Consider the following 20,948-nt stretch of genomic DNA (forward strand, 5'->3'; position numbering starts at 1 on the left):
GAAATATCTGTTTCTTCTCGATACACGAGTTCTCTGTAGCTATCAATGAATTTGTTAACTTGTTCCCATATCAAGTTTTCCTTTTTTTGGGTTTCTTGTCTGGTTGTCTGGCTGGTCATGGTTCATCTGGCATGGCACATTCTTCATCTTCTGGATCCATGATTTTAAAGAGGTCTTGGCAGATCGCCAAGTCTTTCAATTAATCGAACAGAGTGTCCTGCTAGTAGCTCGGGTTTTGTTTTGTCAACATTTCCATCAAAACCATAACATACTGATAATGTAGAGAACATTGCTCCAACATCCATGGGCTAAAAGATGACGATAATTCAAATGGAATGCGCTTATCAAAAGATTCAAAACAATCCAAGTTCGGTCCGGCTGGAATCTCCATACAGACTGGAAAAACACATTCTGAGTCTCTGTTACATTAGTTGTTTAAAATTAAAGCTTGCAGCTACAAATTCAAAGAAATATAATCAATTTCTACTCACAAATCCTGTGACACATCTTAAGATAAGTCACGATGCTGTTGATAGACCTCAAGGCTTCCTCTGGCCGAGATCTATTATCTTCAGTTCCTCCTGGATCCAGTCTCCTCTGGCTAAGCCTCTCTGAGATCTTAGCCTGGCTTCTGTCCCAATCTCTGGGACTGGTATTCATCCCTGTGATGGAGGTCTCCATCGACTTATTCTTCTGTCCCTCTCTCTGGGACTGATATTTAACCCCCCCTGCCGGAGGTTCCCTTTGACTTAATGTAGCAGCAGATTTTCATATCTTTAGAGAAATTAATTCCCCAGCCGCTAAATGGATGAGCATGGTTAAGGGAAATATCTTCGATAAGCATGCGAGCTCTCTCGCAAACCACACCCACAATATAACGAACAGTCTAAAATTTAAAGGCACATGCCATCATCAATGACATGCAAAACAAACCAAATGGCCACTACAATTAGTCAAGCATGATTTCCCTTTCATAAATGCATGTTAACTTGGACTAATCATTTTACTGCTATCCAAATGCCCCATTATTACCTCTTTAATAATTGATTCCAGCATCTCTCCCACCACCGAAATTAGGCTACCTGGTCTGTAATTCCCCGATTTCTCTCACCCCTTTCTTGAAAAGTGGGATAACATTAGCTATCCTCCAATCCACAGGAACTGATCCTGAATCTATTGAACATTAGAAAATGATCGCCAATGCGTCCACTATTTCTAGAGCCACCTCCCTGGGATGCACACCATCAGGCCCAGGGGATTTATCATCCTTCAGTCCATTAGCCTACCCAATACTATTTCTCATCTAATGAAAATGTATTTCAGTTCCTCTACCCCCTTATATCATCTGTGCTCAAGTACATCTGGGAATTTTTTGTATCTTCCTTAGTGAAGACAGATCTGAAGTACCTGTTCAACTCTCTGCCATTTCCTTGTTACCCATAATAATTTCACCCATGTCTGCCTTCAAGGGACCCACATTTGACTTTGCTACTCTTTTTCCCTTAACATATCTAAAGAAGCTTTTACTGTCCTTCTTTATATTCCTGGCCAGCTTGCCCTCGTACTTCACCTTTTCAGCCCGTATTGCCCGTTTTGTTTCCTTCTGTTGTCCTATGAAAGTTTCCCAATCCTCTGGCTTCCGGCTACTCTTTGTTGTGTTATACATCTTTTCTTTTAGTTTTATTCTATCCCTAACTTCTCTTGTCAGCCACGGTTGCCTCCTACTCCCCTTAGAATCTTTCATCCTTTTTGGAATGAAATGATCCTGCTTCTTCCGGATTATGCCCAGAAATTCCTGCCATTGCTGTTCCACCACCATTCCTGCTAGGATCCCTTTCCAGTCTATCTTGGCCAGCTCCTCACTCATGCCTTCATTGTCCCCTTTATTCAACTGCATCACTGACACTTCCGATTTCACTGCCACTTACAGAGACAACAAAATGCATTTAGCATCTCCCTTGAAGAGCGACATAGCAAACGATTTAACCTTCTCCTTCTCAAATTGCCATGCACGGTGCATGAGCTGATGAGCTTTCCAGCTCATTAATATTTAATTTCACTGATCTATTCAATCATTGGCTAGGAATGCCAGCTGACTCATTTGAAAATCATTCCTTTTAACTTGGTTTCCCATAGTGAACCTGTAGTTATTTGTAGATAGACACAAAATGCTAGAGTAACTCAGCAGGTCAGGCAACATTTCTGGAGAGAAGGAATGGGTGACGTTTCAGGTCGAGACCCTTCATCAGACATATATATATATTTGGATTTTTTGAACTATAACTTTGAAAATGAAACTAACGGTTGGAAGAAACCATGAATAAATATTGCAAACATACCATCATTGGTAACACTGAAATTAAGTCATCATGAGAAGCCTTAATAGAAGCGCAAGATCTTTCTTTAAATATCTGCTTCATCTGAGTTAATAATGAATAGCACTAAGGCATCCTTAATCTTGCACTATTAATTTTCACCGTGAATCTTGTTCTTTGAATCGTTGGAGCTAATAGATAATGGAAGTATCTGATAAGGACCTTGAGTTGGGATCAGATTGCACTGATTGTAGGATCTTGCAGTGTTATTTGGTGATTATTTGTTCTAATTGTTAATTGTAAATCAGAACGGTGCAGTTCAAAAGTACCTTTTACTGTTTATTCTCAACGCCTGGCCATCATCTCCCCTGCTACCACCAGGACGAAGCGACAAGAGGCATTGGAGACCAAGTCATGAAATATATTCAAGAAGGGATTATAGGAAATAGGGAAAACCTGGGAGCTGAGCAGCACAGTGGTGCAGTGGGAGAGCTGCTACCTCAGAGCAACAGAGACCCGGGTTCGATCCTCACTACAGATGTTATCTGTGCAGAGTGTGCACATCCTCCCTGTGCCTGTGTGGATTTTCTCTTGGTGCTCTGGTTTCCTCCCACACTCCAAAGACGTGCAGGTTTGTAGGCTAATTGGCTTCTGTAAATTGTTCCTAGTGTGTAAGGCATACAACTAGTGTCAATGAGTGATCAATGGTCAGCGTGGAATCGATGGGCCGAAGGGGGCGTTTTCATGCTGTTTCTCTAAAATAAGCTAAGCTAAAGATACTGAGATGGATAATCAGCCATAATTTTGTTGAATGGTGGAGCATTCTTGAATTGCCTTATCCTGCTCCTTTATGGTTTTACTTCCTACAGACTGTCTGCTCATAGAAGAAAAGATGGTGGCAATTAAATTAATTTTCTTCTTCTTTAAACTCACTAGGTCATTCCAGCATTAGGGTGCATCCGTGCTCTGATGAAGATGATGTACTGTCCCTACTGCCGTGGAGTCCCCACAGTGAAACCTTGCAGCAACTACTGCCTTAACGTAATGAAGGGCTGCCTGGCTAATCAGGCTGATTTGGACACAGAATGGAATCTTTTTATTGGTAAGAGAAAATATTATAATTATCAATAAATCAAAATAATCACATTGATTAGGTGTCATTGTTATTAAAGAGATCTTGCTGGACATCCAGGCAGGAACTCTTCCAGTTGATAAAGTCAACCCAGCTGTCTTCAACTGCTTTGTAGTGATCTCACTTCTATCATAAGAAAAGAAATGGTTCAATTGTATGGTGTTTAGTTCTATTTGTAATTCCTAAAAAAAGAAGCAGCCTGTGAATACAGCAGAATCTTAATAGTATGCAGGCATGGTCTAATAAATCCAAAAGAAAACGTAGCACATAAGTACCAGGTTTTCAAGAGAGTATCTACTCACTTCTCATTAATGTTCAAATAACATGGCCTTCAAATAAATTCTCCACCACCAATATCCTGGGGTCAGCATCGGCCAGGAATTTTACTGGCTGCAAATTCAATGCTAAGTTTTATGTAGCAAGCGTCTCACCTCCTCATTCTCTAAGCTTTTTACTATGTGTGCATTATTTATGTGTGAATCTTGCTTTTCTCTAATTAGCAATAAAGGAATGGAATTATGATCAGGGTTTTTTGATATAAACCAGTAATATTTTAATATCAGTAGCAAAATAATTGGAAAACATAAGGGTACATGAGTTTTGGATGCATTGAACGGAATACTTTGAACTGTGTTCTAACAGTGAATTTGGTCCCTTTTCAAACTATCATGGAAAGCAACATTATACACCTATTAATATTTTATAGATATAGGGACAAAATAAGATGGATGTCACCCAAATGACTGTTCAAACCTTCTCAAGCTTTGGTTACCTTCTTGATAAAAAGTAGTTGAGGCAGTTGCAAAGGTTTTTGCTGATGGACCACGAATGGAAGATTGCATCTATGGGTATTTGGTGAGGACATAACTCCAGTTGACCTCTATTATCAAATAGTATGTCAACCGTCACACTTGAAAACTGGCAACTTGAATATTCCAATGAAGAGTCCACAACATTTAAAGGGGAGATATGATCTATTTTGTCTTGTGCCCAGACCTGATTTTTTATTCTCTCTGATCTCCATCCACTGTTCACTTGCCAGAGCCCCAATGCAGCAGCTGATCAACCTTGTTTTGGTCCTCAGAGGCAGGTGCTCCTGTCACATTTGCTAGATGTCAATAGGGACTTTGTGCCCAATATTGTGGTTGCATTAATAGGACCCAGTCTGCACTAAATTGCAGCAAGATGGAAAGTAGTGTTTGTACATCAGGGCTTGGTGATAGGGCCATCATTGCACATGTTTATATGAATGATTTTAACCAAGAAAATAATTAACATTAACATTAATAGTCACAGATAATACATGACATTGAGGAAGGAAGTTAAAAAAAAAACATATTGAGAAGAAATTAGGAAACTCGGCAGTTAGTGACAGATTCTATATTTCATTAGCAGAAAGCCTGTACACTTTCACTTTTCAAGCTAAATTCCAGATCGTAGAATCAGTGCTTTATTTTGCACCAATTCCATTAGCAGAGAGCCCTTGAAAATAAAAGATGTAGATGATTATGCATGGAAGGTCTCAACTATTTTGTTCATGTTCCTGGCTACATATGTTTACTGCTGCTTGTTCTGATGGGAATGCTATTAACACCATGTAAATATTCCCAGAAGTGTTGGGCAGAAATGAATTTGTATCAGAAAAGTAGCAAACAGATGTCGCAGTCCAACTCTGGTCCCTCATCACTATTTACAAAAAACATCGATTCCAAATAAATGACAAATTTATTATCCTTTCCATTCGTGCGAAAATATAATGTAAAATTGCTTCTGATCATTTTTGGGATTTCCTCAACGAAAAACAACAGAAAAAATATTTTAAAATTCAGCCAGGAAATACAAACTCATAAACATGGTTCAGTACTTTATTTTGATTATCCTCTTTCCATAACTAAAGCCCTAAAATCCAGGTAACACTCTGATGGATCTCCTCTGCACTCTCCCCAAGGCAACCACTTCCTTCCTAATGTGTGATGACCTGAACTGCACAGTGCTCCAAGTATAACATAACCATCATAACTAACAAGTTGCAGCATTATAATCCACCATTCAGTGTCCTGACCTATTTTGCAATACATGCCTTCTTTACTACCCTTGCTACCTGCTGTTGCCACTTTTAACTATTAATTGACAAATACCAAGATGCCTCTGTTCATCAATATTTGTGAGCACCCTACCATTTACCCCTGTTTAAGAGGGAACTGCAGATGCTGGGGAATCGAAGGTTACACAAAAAAAAAAAAAAAAAAAGCTGGAGAAACTCAGCGGGGGCAGCAGCATCTATGGAGCGAAGGAAATAGGCAACGTTTCGGGCCAAAACCCTTCTTCAGACTGATGGGGGGCGGGGGTGGGTGGGGACAAGAAAGGGAAAAGGAGGAGGAGCCCGAAGGCTGGGGGATGGGAGGAGACAGCAGGGGGGCTGAGGAAGGGGAGGAGACAGCAAGGACTAACAAAATTGGGAGAATTCGATGTTCATGCCCCGGGGTGCAGACTCCCCAAACAGAATATGAGGTGCTGTTCCTCCAATTTCCGGTAGACTCCCCAAACGGAATATGTTTGGGGAGTCTGCACCCCGGGGGCATGAACATCGAATTCTCCCAATTTTGTTAGTCCTTGCTGTCTCCTCCCCTTCCTCAGCCCCCCTGCTGTCTCCTCCCATCCCCCAGCCTTCGGGCTCCTCCTCCTTTTCCCTTTCTTGTCCCCACCCACCCCCGCCCCCGATCAGTCTGAAGAAGGGTTTCGGCCCAAAACGTTGCCTATTTCCTTCGCTCCATAGATGCTGCTGCACCCGCTGAGTTTCTCCAGCTTTTTTTTGTGTAACCATTTACCCCTATTTGACTTATCAAAATACATAACCTCTGGTTACATTCCATATAACATAGAAAGGTACAGCACAGGAACAAGTCCTTCAGCACACAAAGTCTGCGCTGAAACTAATGCGAAGATAAACTAATGTCATCTACCTGCACATGATCCATATCCTTCCATTCGTTGGATATCCATGTGCCTAGCTAAAAGCCTCTTAAATGTCATTATCATATCTGATTCCACCATCACCTCAGGCAGCACATTCCAGCCACCCACCACCTTCTGTGTAAAAAGAACCCCGCATATCTCCTCCAAACTTTGCCCCTCTCAACTTAAAGCTATGCACTCTATTTTTTACATTTCCACTGTAGGAAAAAGATTCTACCCTATCTATGACTCATACTTTTATATACTTCTATCCGGTCTCCCCTCATCCTCCAGAGCTCTAGAGTAAACAATTCCCCCTACTCTTGGCAGCATTCTTATAAACCTCTTCGACACCCTCTTCAAAGCCTTCACCTTCTTGTAATAGGGCAACCAAAATTACACACCAAAAGTACACCGCCACAGACCCTCTCCACTTGCCTGGCCACTCCCAGGCCAAGCCTGATGGTGTTGACCCTCATCACCTCTCCGGCTGCTCACGCTGCGCAAAGCCATGCTGACTGTTCCTAATAGACCTGTCCCACTTAGGCGACATTTTAGGTGACTGCAGGAGACGATGCAGTCGCCACATGGTTGGCACGTGTTCGCAGGTGGTTGTCGGAGAGTCGCCTTCAAGGTTGTGAGGAGTTCCCGCATTCTGGGTGTCGTGTCATTATGGTCGCCGTGAATTTTTCAACATGTTGAAAGCCAACCAGAATGAAGTCGCCATGGAGAGTAGCGAGAATTCTCGTGCCGTAGGTGGGTCGCCAGGAGGATCTAGTGGGTTGCCAGGAGGTTGAAGGTTATCGTAGGTTCTCGTAGGTTGTAGCTGGTGCTGACCGGTGAATTTCATTGGTTCTTTGGAAAAAAAATGTGAGCAGTAGATTTTCGAACCAAGGATAACCGACCGGTAATGTTAATGTCCGCCGAGCTTCACAGCCATGTATCTCTGGCTTCTTCTCCCCCCCAAATACAGCGCCAACCATCCTGTTTATCGCGGGGTGTGTCTGTATCACCTTGGCTTTACACTGTGTGAATTTCACTCAGACAGCGCTCTTCCCGCTTGCCCTGCCCCCCGCCTGCATAACAGGCTGGTGAAGGAACTTGACAGTCGCCTGAAAAATCGCCTAAGTGCGACAGGCCCATAATTAGCCCATTCCCTTCAAAATGGGAGTAAATCCTTCCCGAAGAATCCTCTGCAACAGTTGCCCTACCACTGATGCGAAGCACTCCGACCTATAATTCCCAGTTTTTTCTCTACTTCCCTTCTTAAACAAAGAAATAATGGTGCCTTCCCTCAGGCCCTCTGTGACCTTGTCCGCGGCTGGAGAAGTTGCAAAGATCCTGGTCAAGGTACATGTAATCTCCTTATTTGCTTCTCAAAATCACCTAGGATAGATACCATCATGTCCTAGGGATTTACAGTATCTACCTTAATGCCTACTCCTGCTTCATTTCAAACTGTCTTTGCATATTACGGTTCTCCACACTGATCTCTCTGTTCTCCATTCCCTTCTCCTTTGTGAATACAGATGCAGAGTATACCTTTAGTACTGCCTACAAAAAAACCATATAAACATAGAAAATAGGTACAGGAGGAGGCTATTCGGCCCTTCGAGCCAGCACCGCCATTCATTGTGATCATGGCTGATCGTCCCCAATCAATAACCCGTGCCTGCCTTCTCCCTTGACTCTGACATCCTCTGACTCTAAGCACAAATTCCATCCTTTATCCTTGAGCAGGCTGACCTTCCCCCTGGTTATCCACTTGTTTTTAATTTGTATAAAAAGCCTTGATATTTGCTTTAGTCCAACTCATCAAATATATTTCACATTCAAGTTCACATTTATTGTTACATGCACCAATTAAAGTACAGGGATATTTGAGTTCCCATACAGCCATACAAGTAAAAAGAACACAATACATGATAGAGTTTAACTTAAACATCCATCACAGTGGAATCAACATTCCTCACTGTGAAGGAAGGCGATAACGTTCAGTCAATCTTCCTCCTTTGTACACCCGTGGTCGAGGCCTTGGCCCCTTTTGACCCTTCCAATTGACTGCATATCCTTTCCTACTTCCTTTACATTCCTTAAAGCCCTGTCAGATTTCATTTAAGTCTTACCTACACTTCCTTTTTCTTTACAATCTCTTTGATCATCCAAGGTTCCCCTACCTCACCTTGCTATCTTTATCGCTCCTCCTTACTGGAACATGCTCCTCCTGAATTTCGATCAACTGACTTTTAAATGACTCCATCTACCACTATACCGCCCAATCTTCCATCTGATCTATATTCTGCTATAATCTACGACAACCTTCTATGCAATTCACAACATCATAACTACTGTGTCATTCACACACTTACTAATCATATCTGCTACACTTCCATCCAAAACGTAATAACAAGGAATTACTGATGCTCGTTTATACCAAAGATAGACACAAAATGCTGGAGTAACTCAGTGGATCAGGCTGCATCTCTGGAGAACATGGATAGGTGACAGTCTATCCAACCTCTATCCAAAGGTTTATCCAACCTCTGCTTGTAACTGAGACCCTCTAGTCCAGGCAGCATTTTGGTAAACCTCCTCTGCACCCTCTCTAAAGCCTCCACATCCTTCCTGTAATGGGTTGACCAGAACTGCACGCAAAACTCCAAATGCAGCCGTACAAAAGTCTTATAGAGCTACTTCATGAATATTTATAGATTTTTTGGGGTTCTTTGTAATTGCATTTGCTAAAGATATTTCCTAGCCCCTTTTTGCCCTCCTAATTTCTTTTTATGTTCTTTCCTACATACTCTATATTCTTCAAGAGACTCCCTTGTTTTTAATTGCCTATACCTGCCATATGTCTCTTTCTGTTTTCCTGATCAACTTTCAATATTCTTCATCATCCAATGTGCCCTAATCTTGTCATATTTGCAATTCACCCTTACGAGAACATGCTGGCCCTGAACATTTATAATTCTCTTGTAAAAGGCTCACACTTGGAGTACAAATCCTTAGATCCTCGAAGACAACAACATAGAAAATATGTTTAGCAAGATAGATGGTATATTAGCCTTCATTAATCAGGGATTAGTGATTAACCCCTGATTAGAAAATAAGTTTATGCAACTTTATAAAACTTTAGTTGGACCTCAGCTGGAGTACTACGTGCTCTAACCACCACACGATAGGAAGGATGTGATATCGCTAGTGAGGGTGCAGAGGAGATTCACTAGGTTGTTGTCTGTAATGGAACTGTTAAGTTAAGAGAAGAGCTAGGTCTGTGCTCTGTGGAATACAGGGGTTAAGAGGGGTCATATTGACATACAAAATAGGGATGATAAACTGAGGCTTTATAACACATCGGTCAGACTGCATTTAGAGAATTGTGAGCCGTTATGGGCCCAATATCTGAGGAAGGATGTGCTGCCGTTGGAATGATTGGGTTAACATATGATGAGCATTTGACGGCACTGGGTCTGTACTCGCTGAAGTTTAGAAGGATAAGGATCATTGAAACGTATTGAATAGTGAAAATCCTGAATAGAGTGGATGTGGAGAGGATATTTCCACTAGTGGGAGAGTCTGGGACCAGAGGCCATAGCCTCAGAATAAAAGGATGTATCTTTAGAAAGGAGATAACAAGTTTCTTTGGTCGGAAGGTGGTAAATCTGTGGAATTAATTGCCACAGATGGCTGTGGAACCCGTCATTTGGGTTTTTGTGAGGTGCAGATTGACAGATTCTTGATTAGTGAGGGTGTTAGGGGATGTGGGGAGAATGCAGGTGAATGGCATTGGGAGGGAAATATAGATCGGATATGATTGAATGGCATAGACGTGACGAGTCGAATGACCTACTTCTGTCCCTTTAACTTATATACAACATTATGAGGGGTATAGATAGGAATGGACTGCAGAAATATTTTCCCATTAATGGAAGAGATTTAGAATGGTACCTTCTTCCACCAGACATTTGGATTGCATTGCCTGAGAGAGAGGTTGAAGTAAAGTCAGTAATTAAGAAGTGTCTAGAGGAACACTTCAATCTCAGGCATAGAAGGCGAATGGCCAAGTGCTGGGAAATGGAATTAATATGGATGGGTTCCCATTGATCAGCTTGGACAAGTTGGGCCGAATAGCCTGTTTTATTACAATTTTATGACTCTAAGTAATGACACTTGAGCAGTAGTATGCAGTTGTATTTCCTGGCCCATTGTCTTCAGCGCCAACTGCGCTGCACAAATTGAACACTTCAGCACCACAAATCTATCATTAAACTGTGATTGCACTCTTTATACCACAGTTCATCATCTAGCAGTTCTGTCACTTGTATTTTGCATTTGAAGAATGGTAATAATAGTAATGAGTTACAGATTTATTCATTTTGGAGATTTCTAAGCTGCAACAGTAATGAAATTAATATATCATGGAAAAATAATTATGGATGAATTGCTCAGGTATTATAGCAAGCAATTAAGAAGGCAAATAGTATATTGTCTTTGTTTTAAGGGGTTAGAATGGAAGGAATGTAGCACAAAATAAGAAAATCCTGCTGATATTTTACAAGACTTTCATATGAGCACAATGTACACCTCTGATCACTTGGTGTCTTGCAGATAAACTACTGGATTGATTTCTGTCTTTTCCTTTGAGGAGGAATTGGCCTAAATCAGGGTTGTCCACATTGTGCTTTCCTTGGAAATGTATTGTAGCAATGTTACAACATTTTGAGATTTTGAGATTTTAAAAATCAAGTCTGCAATTAATCCCGTCAGATAAAGCATAAAAAGAAGCTTAATTTGACACCTAATTCACTTTCATATCTTCTTTATTAAAAAAGTTATGGCAATTTTCATACTCGGGAATTGACATCTTGTTCCCTATTGCTTTTCCATTGATTTAACACAAAAGCTGCGATCGAGTCAAAAGCCCATAACTTTCTTAAAAATTAAGAGAACTTAAAGAAATTTTCAGTTATTATAGATTGAAGCATTCTGAAACAAATATGAAACAATCTTACTTGGATGAACTGAAATTAAAGCATATAATTAGTTAGTTACCCAATTGTAGCTAATTACATAATTCAATTAGTAGATTTAAACATTTCTTAAGAAATGATCACCATTTTTAAATAGCCTAAGTGTCCAAATAACATACACACAGGAATTCACAGTATAACATGATTTTTAAATCTCATTGTCATGGATTTATAGGCCAAATGGAAGGAATTTTGTGTTTAATACCTGCAAATTAATGCCCATTTAAATCATCTTGCGAGTGGGTTTTTCTGGAACGCGATCATTTGGAACATTGCGGTTGCGGTAAATCATCCCCAATCAGTACCCCGTTCCTGCCTTCTCCCCATATCCCCTGACTCGGCCATCTTTAAGAGCTTTCTCTTAAAAGTATCAAGCTCTCTCTTAAAAGTATCCAGAGAACCGGCCTCCACCGCCCTCCAAGGCAGAGAATTCCACAGACTTACAACTTTATATCTCCGTCTCCATTTATGAAAGGGTATACAGAACGCTTAACGTTTTAGCTTGGATGTCATTTATTTGCTGGGGTGAAAGATTTAATAGGAACCTGAGGGGCAGCTTTTTTTACACAAAGGGTGGCAGGTATATGGAACGAGCTGCCAGAGGAGGTAATTGAAGCAGGTTAAAGCACATTTGGACAGGTTCATGGATAAGATGGGTTTTAATGGATATGGGCCAAACGCAGGGAGGGGGGGACTAGTGTAGGTCGGCACGAGCAAGTTGGGCCGAAGGGCCTGTTTCCATGCTGTCTGACGATGATTCTATTTTATTTCTCATTCTTACAGGTTGGGATGATGTGTGGTAGGAGTAGAGCAGACTGCAACATACTGATCCAAATGCCAAACAATGAAGACAGTATATAAATCAGATTTTAGCACTGTGCAAATGAAAATAGGGTGTGCCTAGGGTAAATAATAACTGCAACCATTTCAAGTTTAAAAAAAAATCTGCAATAGATTGCAATCTGAAACAAAAACACAAAGTGCTGGAAAAACTCAGCAGTTCAGGCAGTATTTGTGAAAAGTGAAACAATTTTCAGGTCAAAATTCATCATCAGAAGGTTTCGATCTGTTTGATATGGTTGTTGATCTTGAGAGGATTTTTTTTGGTCAGTCATGTATCCTGGAAGCTCAGATCTTCATTCTATAGAATCCACTTAGCCAGTCATCTTCACTGGACAAGGCCACCCAGATGATGGAAACAAGGATTGCTCACCACTTATGTAGTCTCACACACACTCAGGTGAATCTAGATGTCTGGTGCTTTTATTTAGATAAATTGTTCATTGCAAGTCAATGTTGTAGACATGATGACCTCATCCATCCAGGCAAACGAATACTGAGCATTCCAATACTCTGGTTTTCTTTTACAAGTAGGATGTTCATTCAATCAGCAGGCCAATGTGCACATTTCACTCTTGGTAATGCAGGTACTATTGGTTGTAGACTTTAAATCTGCACAGATTGAGTTAAATGCCTTGACTGCCTAACAAGATAAATGAAGATCAATCAATCATAATCATTTACTCTTGACACCAGTATTCAGATGGTCACTTAAATCTTTAAGGTCGTTAGGCACACAAGGGTGGGATCTGCTATGAAGAGTAGCTATAGATGTTGATCTGCGTATGCTTGCAAAAAAACACAGACCTAATGAACGAGGTTCCTCTTTCTTCTTCACAACTAAATGATTGTCTTTCTTCAGAAATGATTCCTGAACAAACATACATTCAAGAGTTTTATCATCAAATCTAATCATTCTTCACTGAAGACCAAGCATAGCTGAGGCCAGGTGTTTTTGCCACTGCAATAAAGAATTTAGTTAAAGCTCATGAAGCTTTGTTTACAGCATTGAGACATTTGGATAAGGGCTTTGTTAAGATATAACTATATCTGAACATGACCGGACCAAGATTACCTTTGCATTATTAATTTTTCCACCATCATCATTTGGTTGCAAAAAATGAATCAAAAATAATATGATCAAAGTAACCTTACTTAATGTTTTAGTGATGAATTAATGATTGAATTTAATGTTAGCAGAAGCTCTGTGTTGAAATATTTTAGTGACCCCTTGGTGAATAATTTGCTTAAATCACCTCTCACGGACCTTCCATCCCAACCACACTCCACTCTTATGGCTACAGCTAACCTGTTAGTAGGCCTCTCCCTTTCAATTGTATGCACAGCATGTAGATGTCTGTGATAGAAGCTCATTGTTAGTTGTCCCTCCATAAATCTGAAAGCTGGGATGAGTCGTGTAGAATAAACTGAGAATAAAGATAATCTCTCATCCACCTACACTCTAAGAAATAAAGTCCTAGCCTGCTCAACCTCTCCCCAGAGCTCAGGCCCTTGAGTTCTGGCAACATCCTTATAATTCATCTCTGCACCCATTCCAGCTTAACAACAATAACAGGATGACCAAATCTCAACACAATACTCGAAGTGCTGGTATAATTCAACGGGTCAGGCAGCATCTCTGGAAAACAAGGATAAGTGACACTTTGGGTCAGGACCCTTCTTCAGACTATTTACAGTACGGGATGGGGGTGGGATGGGTGGACAGTAATGTGGAAGAGAGATGAAGGTAGGACAAGGCCTGGCAAGTGATAGATGGATACAGGTGAGGGGGGTGTTTGATTGCTAAATAGTTGGACAAAGGCCAGACATGAAGAAAAAAAATGTGAAATAAGGAAGGAAGCATTGTGAATTGTGAAGCCAGAGCTAGGAATGTGTATGGGGACTTTTCTCTATTTCTTGCATTCTCTGTTTTCATACCAGCCAGAATGTGTGTGACTGCTATCAAGTTGTCACGAGGAGTGCGGCTTTAGAGGCTAAAGCCCAGCTGTGACTGCAACATGGCTAACAGCTGGCAGCTGCTTAAACTTGCCAATGAACTCAGAATCCATGCTTTTTCCAGATATGGAAGTGTGTGCCTGGTACAATGTGACTGTGTGGTTGTGGTGTCATCACAGTTTTATGCATTTATTGCAATCAATGATCAGAATATTTTTCCATGAAGCAGAATTGCCATGGGGCATCGCACCATGAAGATTTAATGCTCTTAAGCCAGTGTTCATGAATTTCAACACAATGCTATAGAAAACATGCCATTGAGCTGTAAGGTGTATGTAAAGAAGATTTATGAGGATGTTGTCAGGACACAAGTGCCTGAGCTATTGGCGAGGTTAGGCAGACAAGGAATTTATTCCTTGGAGTCAGTAGGGGGCCGGAGGGTGTTTTCGAGGTGGAAAACATCATGAGGTGAATAGATAGGGTGTATGCATGGAATCATGGGGGAAATCAAGAACTAGAGGACATAAGTTTAAGGCGAAAGGACAAAGATTTAATTAGAACTTCAGAGAAAACTTTTTCACACAGAGGGTTATAAGTATATGGAATGAGCTGCCAGAGGAAGTAGTTGAAGCAATAACAACGACAAAAACAACATTTAAAAGACATTTGGACAGGTACATGGATATGAAAGGTTTAGATCGATAGGGGCCAACGTGGATCCAAGGTTCTGTTTCTGTACTGTATGACCGACCAAACACTCTAATATTTCATCTTGTATCTCATATTTTCCAAACTGTGCCCAGGGGCGTTTCAAATGCAAAACCTGGTCTCAGGTTTTAATCAGTGTGGCAGGGTAAAGGGATAAATCACCTTGAATGGTGATTATGCAAACTTTTTCAGCTGATTGAAGAACAGCATGGCCAACGAATACACGCTTAATAAAGAAATCCAAGGAAGGGAAAGACACGTAACTGCACAAGGGTGAGCGCTGATGAAACATTTTTGCAGTTTGTACAATTGCAAACGCTAAAGCTATATATATTATTTGCAGCCTATAAAAATATAATTGTTTCTCCTGGTCTTTCAACTATTAGGCTGGTTGTTTCTGACTGCCAGTTATCTCAATGTGACCTCCATTCAAGTTGCATTAAGAATTCTTACCGGACAGTGCCTAAGGAATTATAATGATGGATAAACAGAATTACTTTATATATATATACTGCTAAACTCAGCAGGCTTTTGCCTCATTATTTAAGGGGGCAGAATATTAAAGGTTGTCGACATGGCATGCATCCTTTTAATAGATTGATTTGACTGCTCTTTTCAAAGGCCTCGGTAGTTTGGCAAATATACAAAAATAGAATAGATTAGCAGAAGTTAAGTATTAACAGGGCTGGATTAATAATGCTTGCTCCTACAATTTACCAGTGCCATCGGCCACATTCCCAAATGCTACACCTCTTCACCCCTGGTGGATCCATCAAAACATAACTATGCAATACTGAGCTTTATGAAATAACCCCTGAATATTTACACTTTGTATTGATAAGAATACATCATAACATGTCCCTGCCTAGGTTTCCTAGACATTGTTCCATCTGCTAACCTACCACTTGCAGGATTCAACCAGAACTAAGATAAAGACCCATTACTACTTTTGACAGCAGGCAAAGCTCCACCCCTGTTTACCATTGCAAATAACATCTGTGTCAAAGGGTGTTGAAATATTAATATGAAACACTAACTCAGTTTCCCTTTCCATTGGCACTGTTATATTTGATTTTTATTTTTATTGTGGAAATGATAACATATTTTAAATCTCTTTGACATTCTAAGACTGTTATAATCAACATCGAAGAAAACAATTTAAAAATGGACATTGAGCTTTATAGTTAGATAATTAAAAACATTAATTTAAAATAGCCCAAACAATTTTTTGGCTTTGGCTCATAGTTGGCTCATAATTCATCCTCTATCAAATTAAGGACCTGTCCCATTGACGCAACCTTTCAGCGACTGTCTCAGACCTTCAAGCTCGAGGGCACTCGCCTGAAAAACCTCAAGCTGGATCGACCGTCAGCGATGAAACCACGAACTGTATCGACCGACCGCACACATACACACACAAACAAACACATCGCAAAGGCGGGGGCCAGGGAAAGCGGAGGAGCGCTGTCTGAAATTCACACCCACGATGAACAGGAAGGAAGGGGGGGGGGAGAGAGAGAGAAGGGGGGGGGGAGAGAGAGAGAAGGGGGGTAAGAGGGGGATAAGAGGGGGAGGAGGAGAGAGGAGCGGGGAGGGGAGAGAGAGGGGGGAGAGGGAGAGAGAGAGGGGGGGGGGGGGGGAGGGAGGGGGGGGAGAGGGGGGGGGGGGGGGAAGAGTGGAGAAGAGAGAGAGAGAAGGGGGGGGAGAGAGAGAGAGAGAAGGGGGGGGAGGAGATAGAAATAGATAGGAGAGGGGGAGGAAGGGGAGAGAGGGGAGAGAAGGAGGGGAGAGAGAGAAGGGGGGGGGGGAGAGAGAGGAGGGGGGGGGGGAGAGAGAGAAGGGGGGGGGAGAGAGAGAGAGAGGGGGGGGAGAGAGAGAAGGGGGGGGGGGGGAGAGAGAGAAGGGGGGGGAGAGAGAGGGAAGGGGGGGGAGAGAGAGAAGGGGGGGGGGAGAGAGGCGAAGGGGGGGGGGGAGAGAGAGAAGGGGGGGAGAGAGAGGGGGGGAGGGAGAGAGAGAGAAGGGGGGGGGAGAGAGAGAAGGGGGGGGGAGAGAGAAGGGGGGAGAGGAGAGAAGGGGGGGGAGAGAGAGAAGGGGGGGAGAGAGAGAAGGGGGGGGAGAGAGAGAAGGGGGGGGGAGAGAGAGGAGGGGGGGAGGGAAGGGGAGGGAGAGAAGAGAGAAAGAGAGAGGGAGAGAGAGAGAGCGAGAGAGAGCGAGAGAGAGAGGGGGGGAGAGGAGAGGGGGGCGAGAGAGAGAAGGGGGGGAGAGAGAGAAGGGGGGAGGGGGGAGAGGGGGGGAGAGAAGAGGGAGAGAGAGAGAAGGGGGGGGAGAGAGAGAGAAAGAGGGGGGGGAGAGAGAGGGGGGGGAGAGAGAGCAGGGGGGGGAGAGCAGAGAAGGGGGGGGAGAGAGAGAAGGGGGGGAGAGAGAGAAGGGGGGGAGAGAGAGAAGGGGGGGGAGGAGAGAAGGGGGGAGAGAGAAGGGGGGGGAGAGAGAGGGGGGGGGAGAGAGGAGAGAGAAGGGGGGGGGAGAGAGAAGGGGGGGAGAGAGAAGGGGGGGAGAGAGAGAAGGGGGGGAGAGAGAAGGGGGCGGAGAGAGAGGGGGGGGGGAGGGGGGGAGAGAGAGAGAGAGAGAGAGAGAGAGAGAGAGAGAGAGAGAGAGAGAGAGGGGGGGAGATAGAGAGAGAGAAGGGGGGGGGGAGAGAGGAGAGGGGGAGGGAGAGAGAAGGGGGGGGGAGAGAAGGGGGGAGAGAGAAGGGGGGGGAGAGAGAAGGGGGGAGGAGAGAGAAGGGGGGGAGAGAGAGAGGGGGGGGAGAGAGAAGGGGGGGAGAGAGAAGGGGGGGGGCGAGAGAAGAGGGGGGGGGAGAGAGAAGGGGGGGGAGGGAGAGAAGGGGGGGAGAGAGAAGGAGGGGCGAGAAGAGGAGGGGAGAGGAGAGGAGAGGAGAGAGAAGGGGGGGAGAGAGAAGGGGGGGAGAGAGAAGGGGGGGGAGGAGAGAAGGGGGGGGAGAGAGAAGGGGGGGAGAGAGAAGGGGGGAGAGGGAGAGAGAAGGGGGGGGGAGAGAGGGAGCGAGAAGAGAGGGGGGGGGGGAGAGAGAAGGGGGGGGGGAGAGAGAGAGACGGGGGGGGGAGAGGAGCGGGGGGGGGGAGAGGAGAGGGGGGGCGAGAAGAAGGGGGGGGAGAGAGAAGGGGGGGGAGAGAGAGAGCGGGGGGGGGAGAGAGAAAGGGGGGGGGAGAGAGAGAAGGGGGGGGGGAGACGAGAAGGGGGGGGGGAGAGAAGGGGGGGGAGAGAGAAGGGGGGGGAGAGAGGGAAGAGGGGGGGGGGGAGAGAAGGGGGGGGAGAGAGAAGAGAGAGGGGGGGAGAGAAGGGGGGGGAGAGAAGGGGGGGGGAGAGAGAAGGGGGGGGAGACTGGAAGGGGGGGAGAGAGGGGGGGGGGGAGAAGGGGGGGGGAGAGACGGGGGGGGAGAGAGAAGGGGGGGAGAGAGAAAGGGGGGAGAGAGAAGGGGGGGAGAGAGAGGGGGGGGGGAGACGAGAAGGGGGGGGGGAGAGAAGGGGGGGGAGAGAAGGGGAGAAGAAGGGCGGGGGGGGGGAGAGATTGGTGGGGGGAGACAATTTAAGAAGCCAGACAACATAATAAAGTTTAACCGGAGAGAAGGGGGGGGGGGAGAGAAGAAATTTTCCTCGATCAAACTGAGGCTGCGAGTATGCGGGAACTTCCCTCGAGCATGAAGAGAGTTCCGGTGACCTCATAGGACCTCCTAGGACCACGTGTCGACCGTGCTGCGGGTTTGAGTCGAGGGCAAATATTTCTAAACTCGCAGATTAGGTCGCCGCAGTGGGGCAGCCCCTTTATTGCTGGGAAATTTTAGCAAGAGTGTGGTTCTCCCTTGGACCAGATTATCCAAAACTTTGTCAGTGCTGATGCCACCACCTAAGAAGGACTTATCTCCATCACTTGCATTTCTCTGAATATATCTCTCACAGGGTGGTGGATATATAGAATCAACTGCCAGAGGGTGTAGTTAAGGCAGGTGCAATAATAACAACATTTAAAAGACACATTGGACAAGTACATGCAAAGCAGATGTTTAGAGGGATATGGACCTAATATGATCAAATAGCTTAGATCGGGCATCTTGGTCAAGTTGGGCCGAGGGGCTTTGTCCGTGCTGTATGACTCTATGACCCTACTTTCCAGCACTGGAATGGGCCTATATTACCAGTATCATCTTCCAAATGGCTATCCAGGACTGTTGGTTTCCTGTATGCTACACTGGTAGACGCTTCAGGGTAAATATGGCTGATCATCTTAATATAGACTTACCAGCTCTCAAGTTGGGATATCTGTTAGCTTAGTCTATGTCGTAAGCAGACATGTCCGATTGAAATGAATGGAGAGGTTGTCTGCTGGGATGAAGGTCTCTGTAATGTTACTATGGGGGCTATCAACTGACCAAATAGATTATCACTACAATAGTGGAAATGGAGTTCTCTTCACTCTGTATTTCTTTGCTGTTTCGTGCAGTCAATTGGGCAGACCTAGAAATGTGCAAAGCATTTTTGCCTGCATCTGCACTAAACTTGTCACAAATTTGTCCGTCATAGGTGTCTTTCAAGTTCACCGGTTGCTATTGATGTGTGGCATTCAGCCTCTGGCAATGACCATACTCACGGATGAATGGAAGCAATCTCAGTAAAAGGTTCAGATGCCTTGGGATCATTCCAGGCTTGAAAAGGAAATCCCTACAATAATTCATGGGGGAAGTCACACCGTTTTATTGGCTGGTGCCTGAAAGCAGCAGGTTGGGTAAATGTGTGCTTTGTGAGGATTGCACATTCCAAATGATTCTGAGCGTTATTGATTACACATTTTGTAGGCACAAAATAACAACTTAGAAATAGATGGCAATTTCCACAGATATCTACTCCATAAATGCAGCTGACACAAAACCATATCCAAGGAATCATACATGTTGGTGTATGATATCATAGAGAGCAATCGTGATGAATCCTTCTTTAGTTTTTATTTCATCTGCTTTTGTACACATTGCCATTCTTCGTTTAGAAGGCCTGGAGCCTTGACTCTAAATTCACACAAATGTTGGCAATGTGCACATGTGGCTAGTCAGTCGCTTTATACTCAGGTGATCAACCAACAGTTAGTATTCTTAATCAATGATTCTGCTGTTTGGAATGATCTGGAAGAGCATGGTGCAACACAGCAAACTATGATCAAGACGGGGTGGTCAGTTGTAGGCTATATGATGCTGGCAATGCAGGGTTCAGCCCTTGCTACGCCACATACAGGATGCTGGAGGAGGAAACTAAGATGGAAATAGGGGAGGAGGAAATGTATACTCACTTTCTGAGTAGTCTATCTGGAGAGAATTCATGGTGATAACAAGAAACAACTCCAATTCCACCATCAGCACAATTTATCTTCCCTTTGTTCCTGAACATCACACTGTTTACTTCAATCTAGAAATAAACACGATCCAAAACTGAAATGTCTGAAGAAGGGTCGCAACCCGAAATGTCACCCATTTCTTCTCTCCAGAGATGCTGCCTGTCCCACTGAGTTACTCCAGCTTTTTGTGTCTATATTCGGTTTAAACCAGCATCTGCAGTTCATTCTTACACAAATATCCAAGACTCAATGGGCTGAGTCACCTCCTGTATAGTAAGAAAATATGATGTATAAAACTAAATTTAAAAATTGGTTGGCAAATAAAATACACATTAACTGATTTATGTGCCCGTTATGACATTTTTCTGTTTTGTCAGTCAGACTGCTTCTGCATAGTGCTCCCCAGTGGCTGTAATATTGCAGGTGGAAAGCTTATGATTTTCAGCGGAGAAGCTTGCAGACTTTAATCCTGATCTTAAACAGCTCTGCATGGTTTCCTTGGGGGTGGATGGCAGATTAGCAAGATTATGCAGAGGGGACAGAGCCAAAATCATGAACACTGTTGTCCTACTGTGAACAACAGATTCCATCTCAACTATACCGCAGTGTCA

General features: G+C 43.7%; 1 protein-coding gene across 1 annotated transcript in view; it reads left to right on the top strand.

The window, feature by feature from the left end:
• LOC129698002 (glypican-6-like) overlaps nucleotides 1-20,948 on the top strand; it is a 738,013-nt gene that overhangs the window by 587,700 nt on the left and 129,365 nt on the right. Inside the window, exon 4 of the mRNA XM_055636811.1 lies at nucleotides 3,252-3,417. Coding sequence (XP_055492786.1) covers nucleotides 3,252-3,417 — 166 coding nt within the window. The remainder of the gene's footprint in view (nucleotides 1-3,251; nucleotides 3,418-20,948) is intronic.

Source organism: Leucoraja erinacea, chromosome 6 (assembly GCF_028641065.1).
Source record: "Leucoraja erinacea ecotype New England chromosome 6, Leri_hhj_1, whole genome shotgun sequence".
Taxonomy (NCBI): Eukaryota; Metazoa; Chordata; class Chondrichthyes; order Rajiformes; family Rajidae; genus Leucoraja; species Leucoraja erinaceus.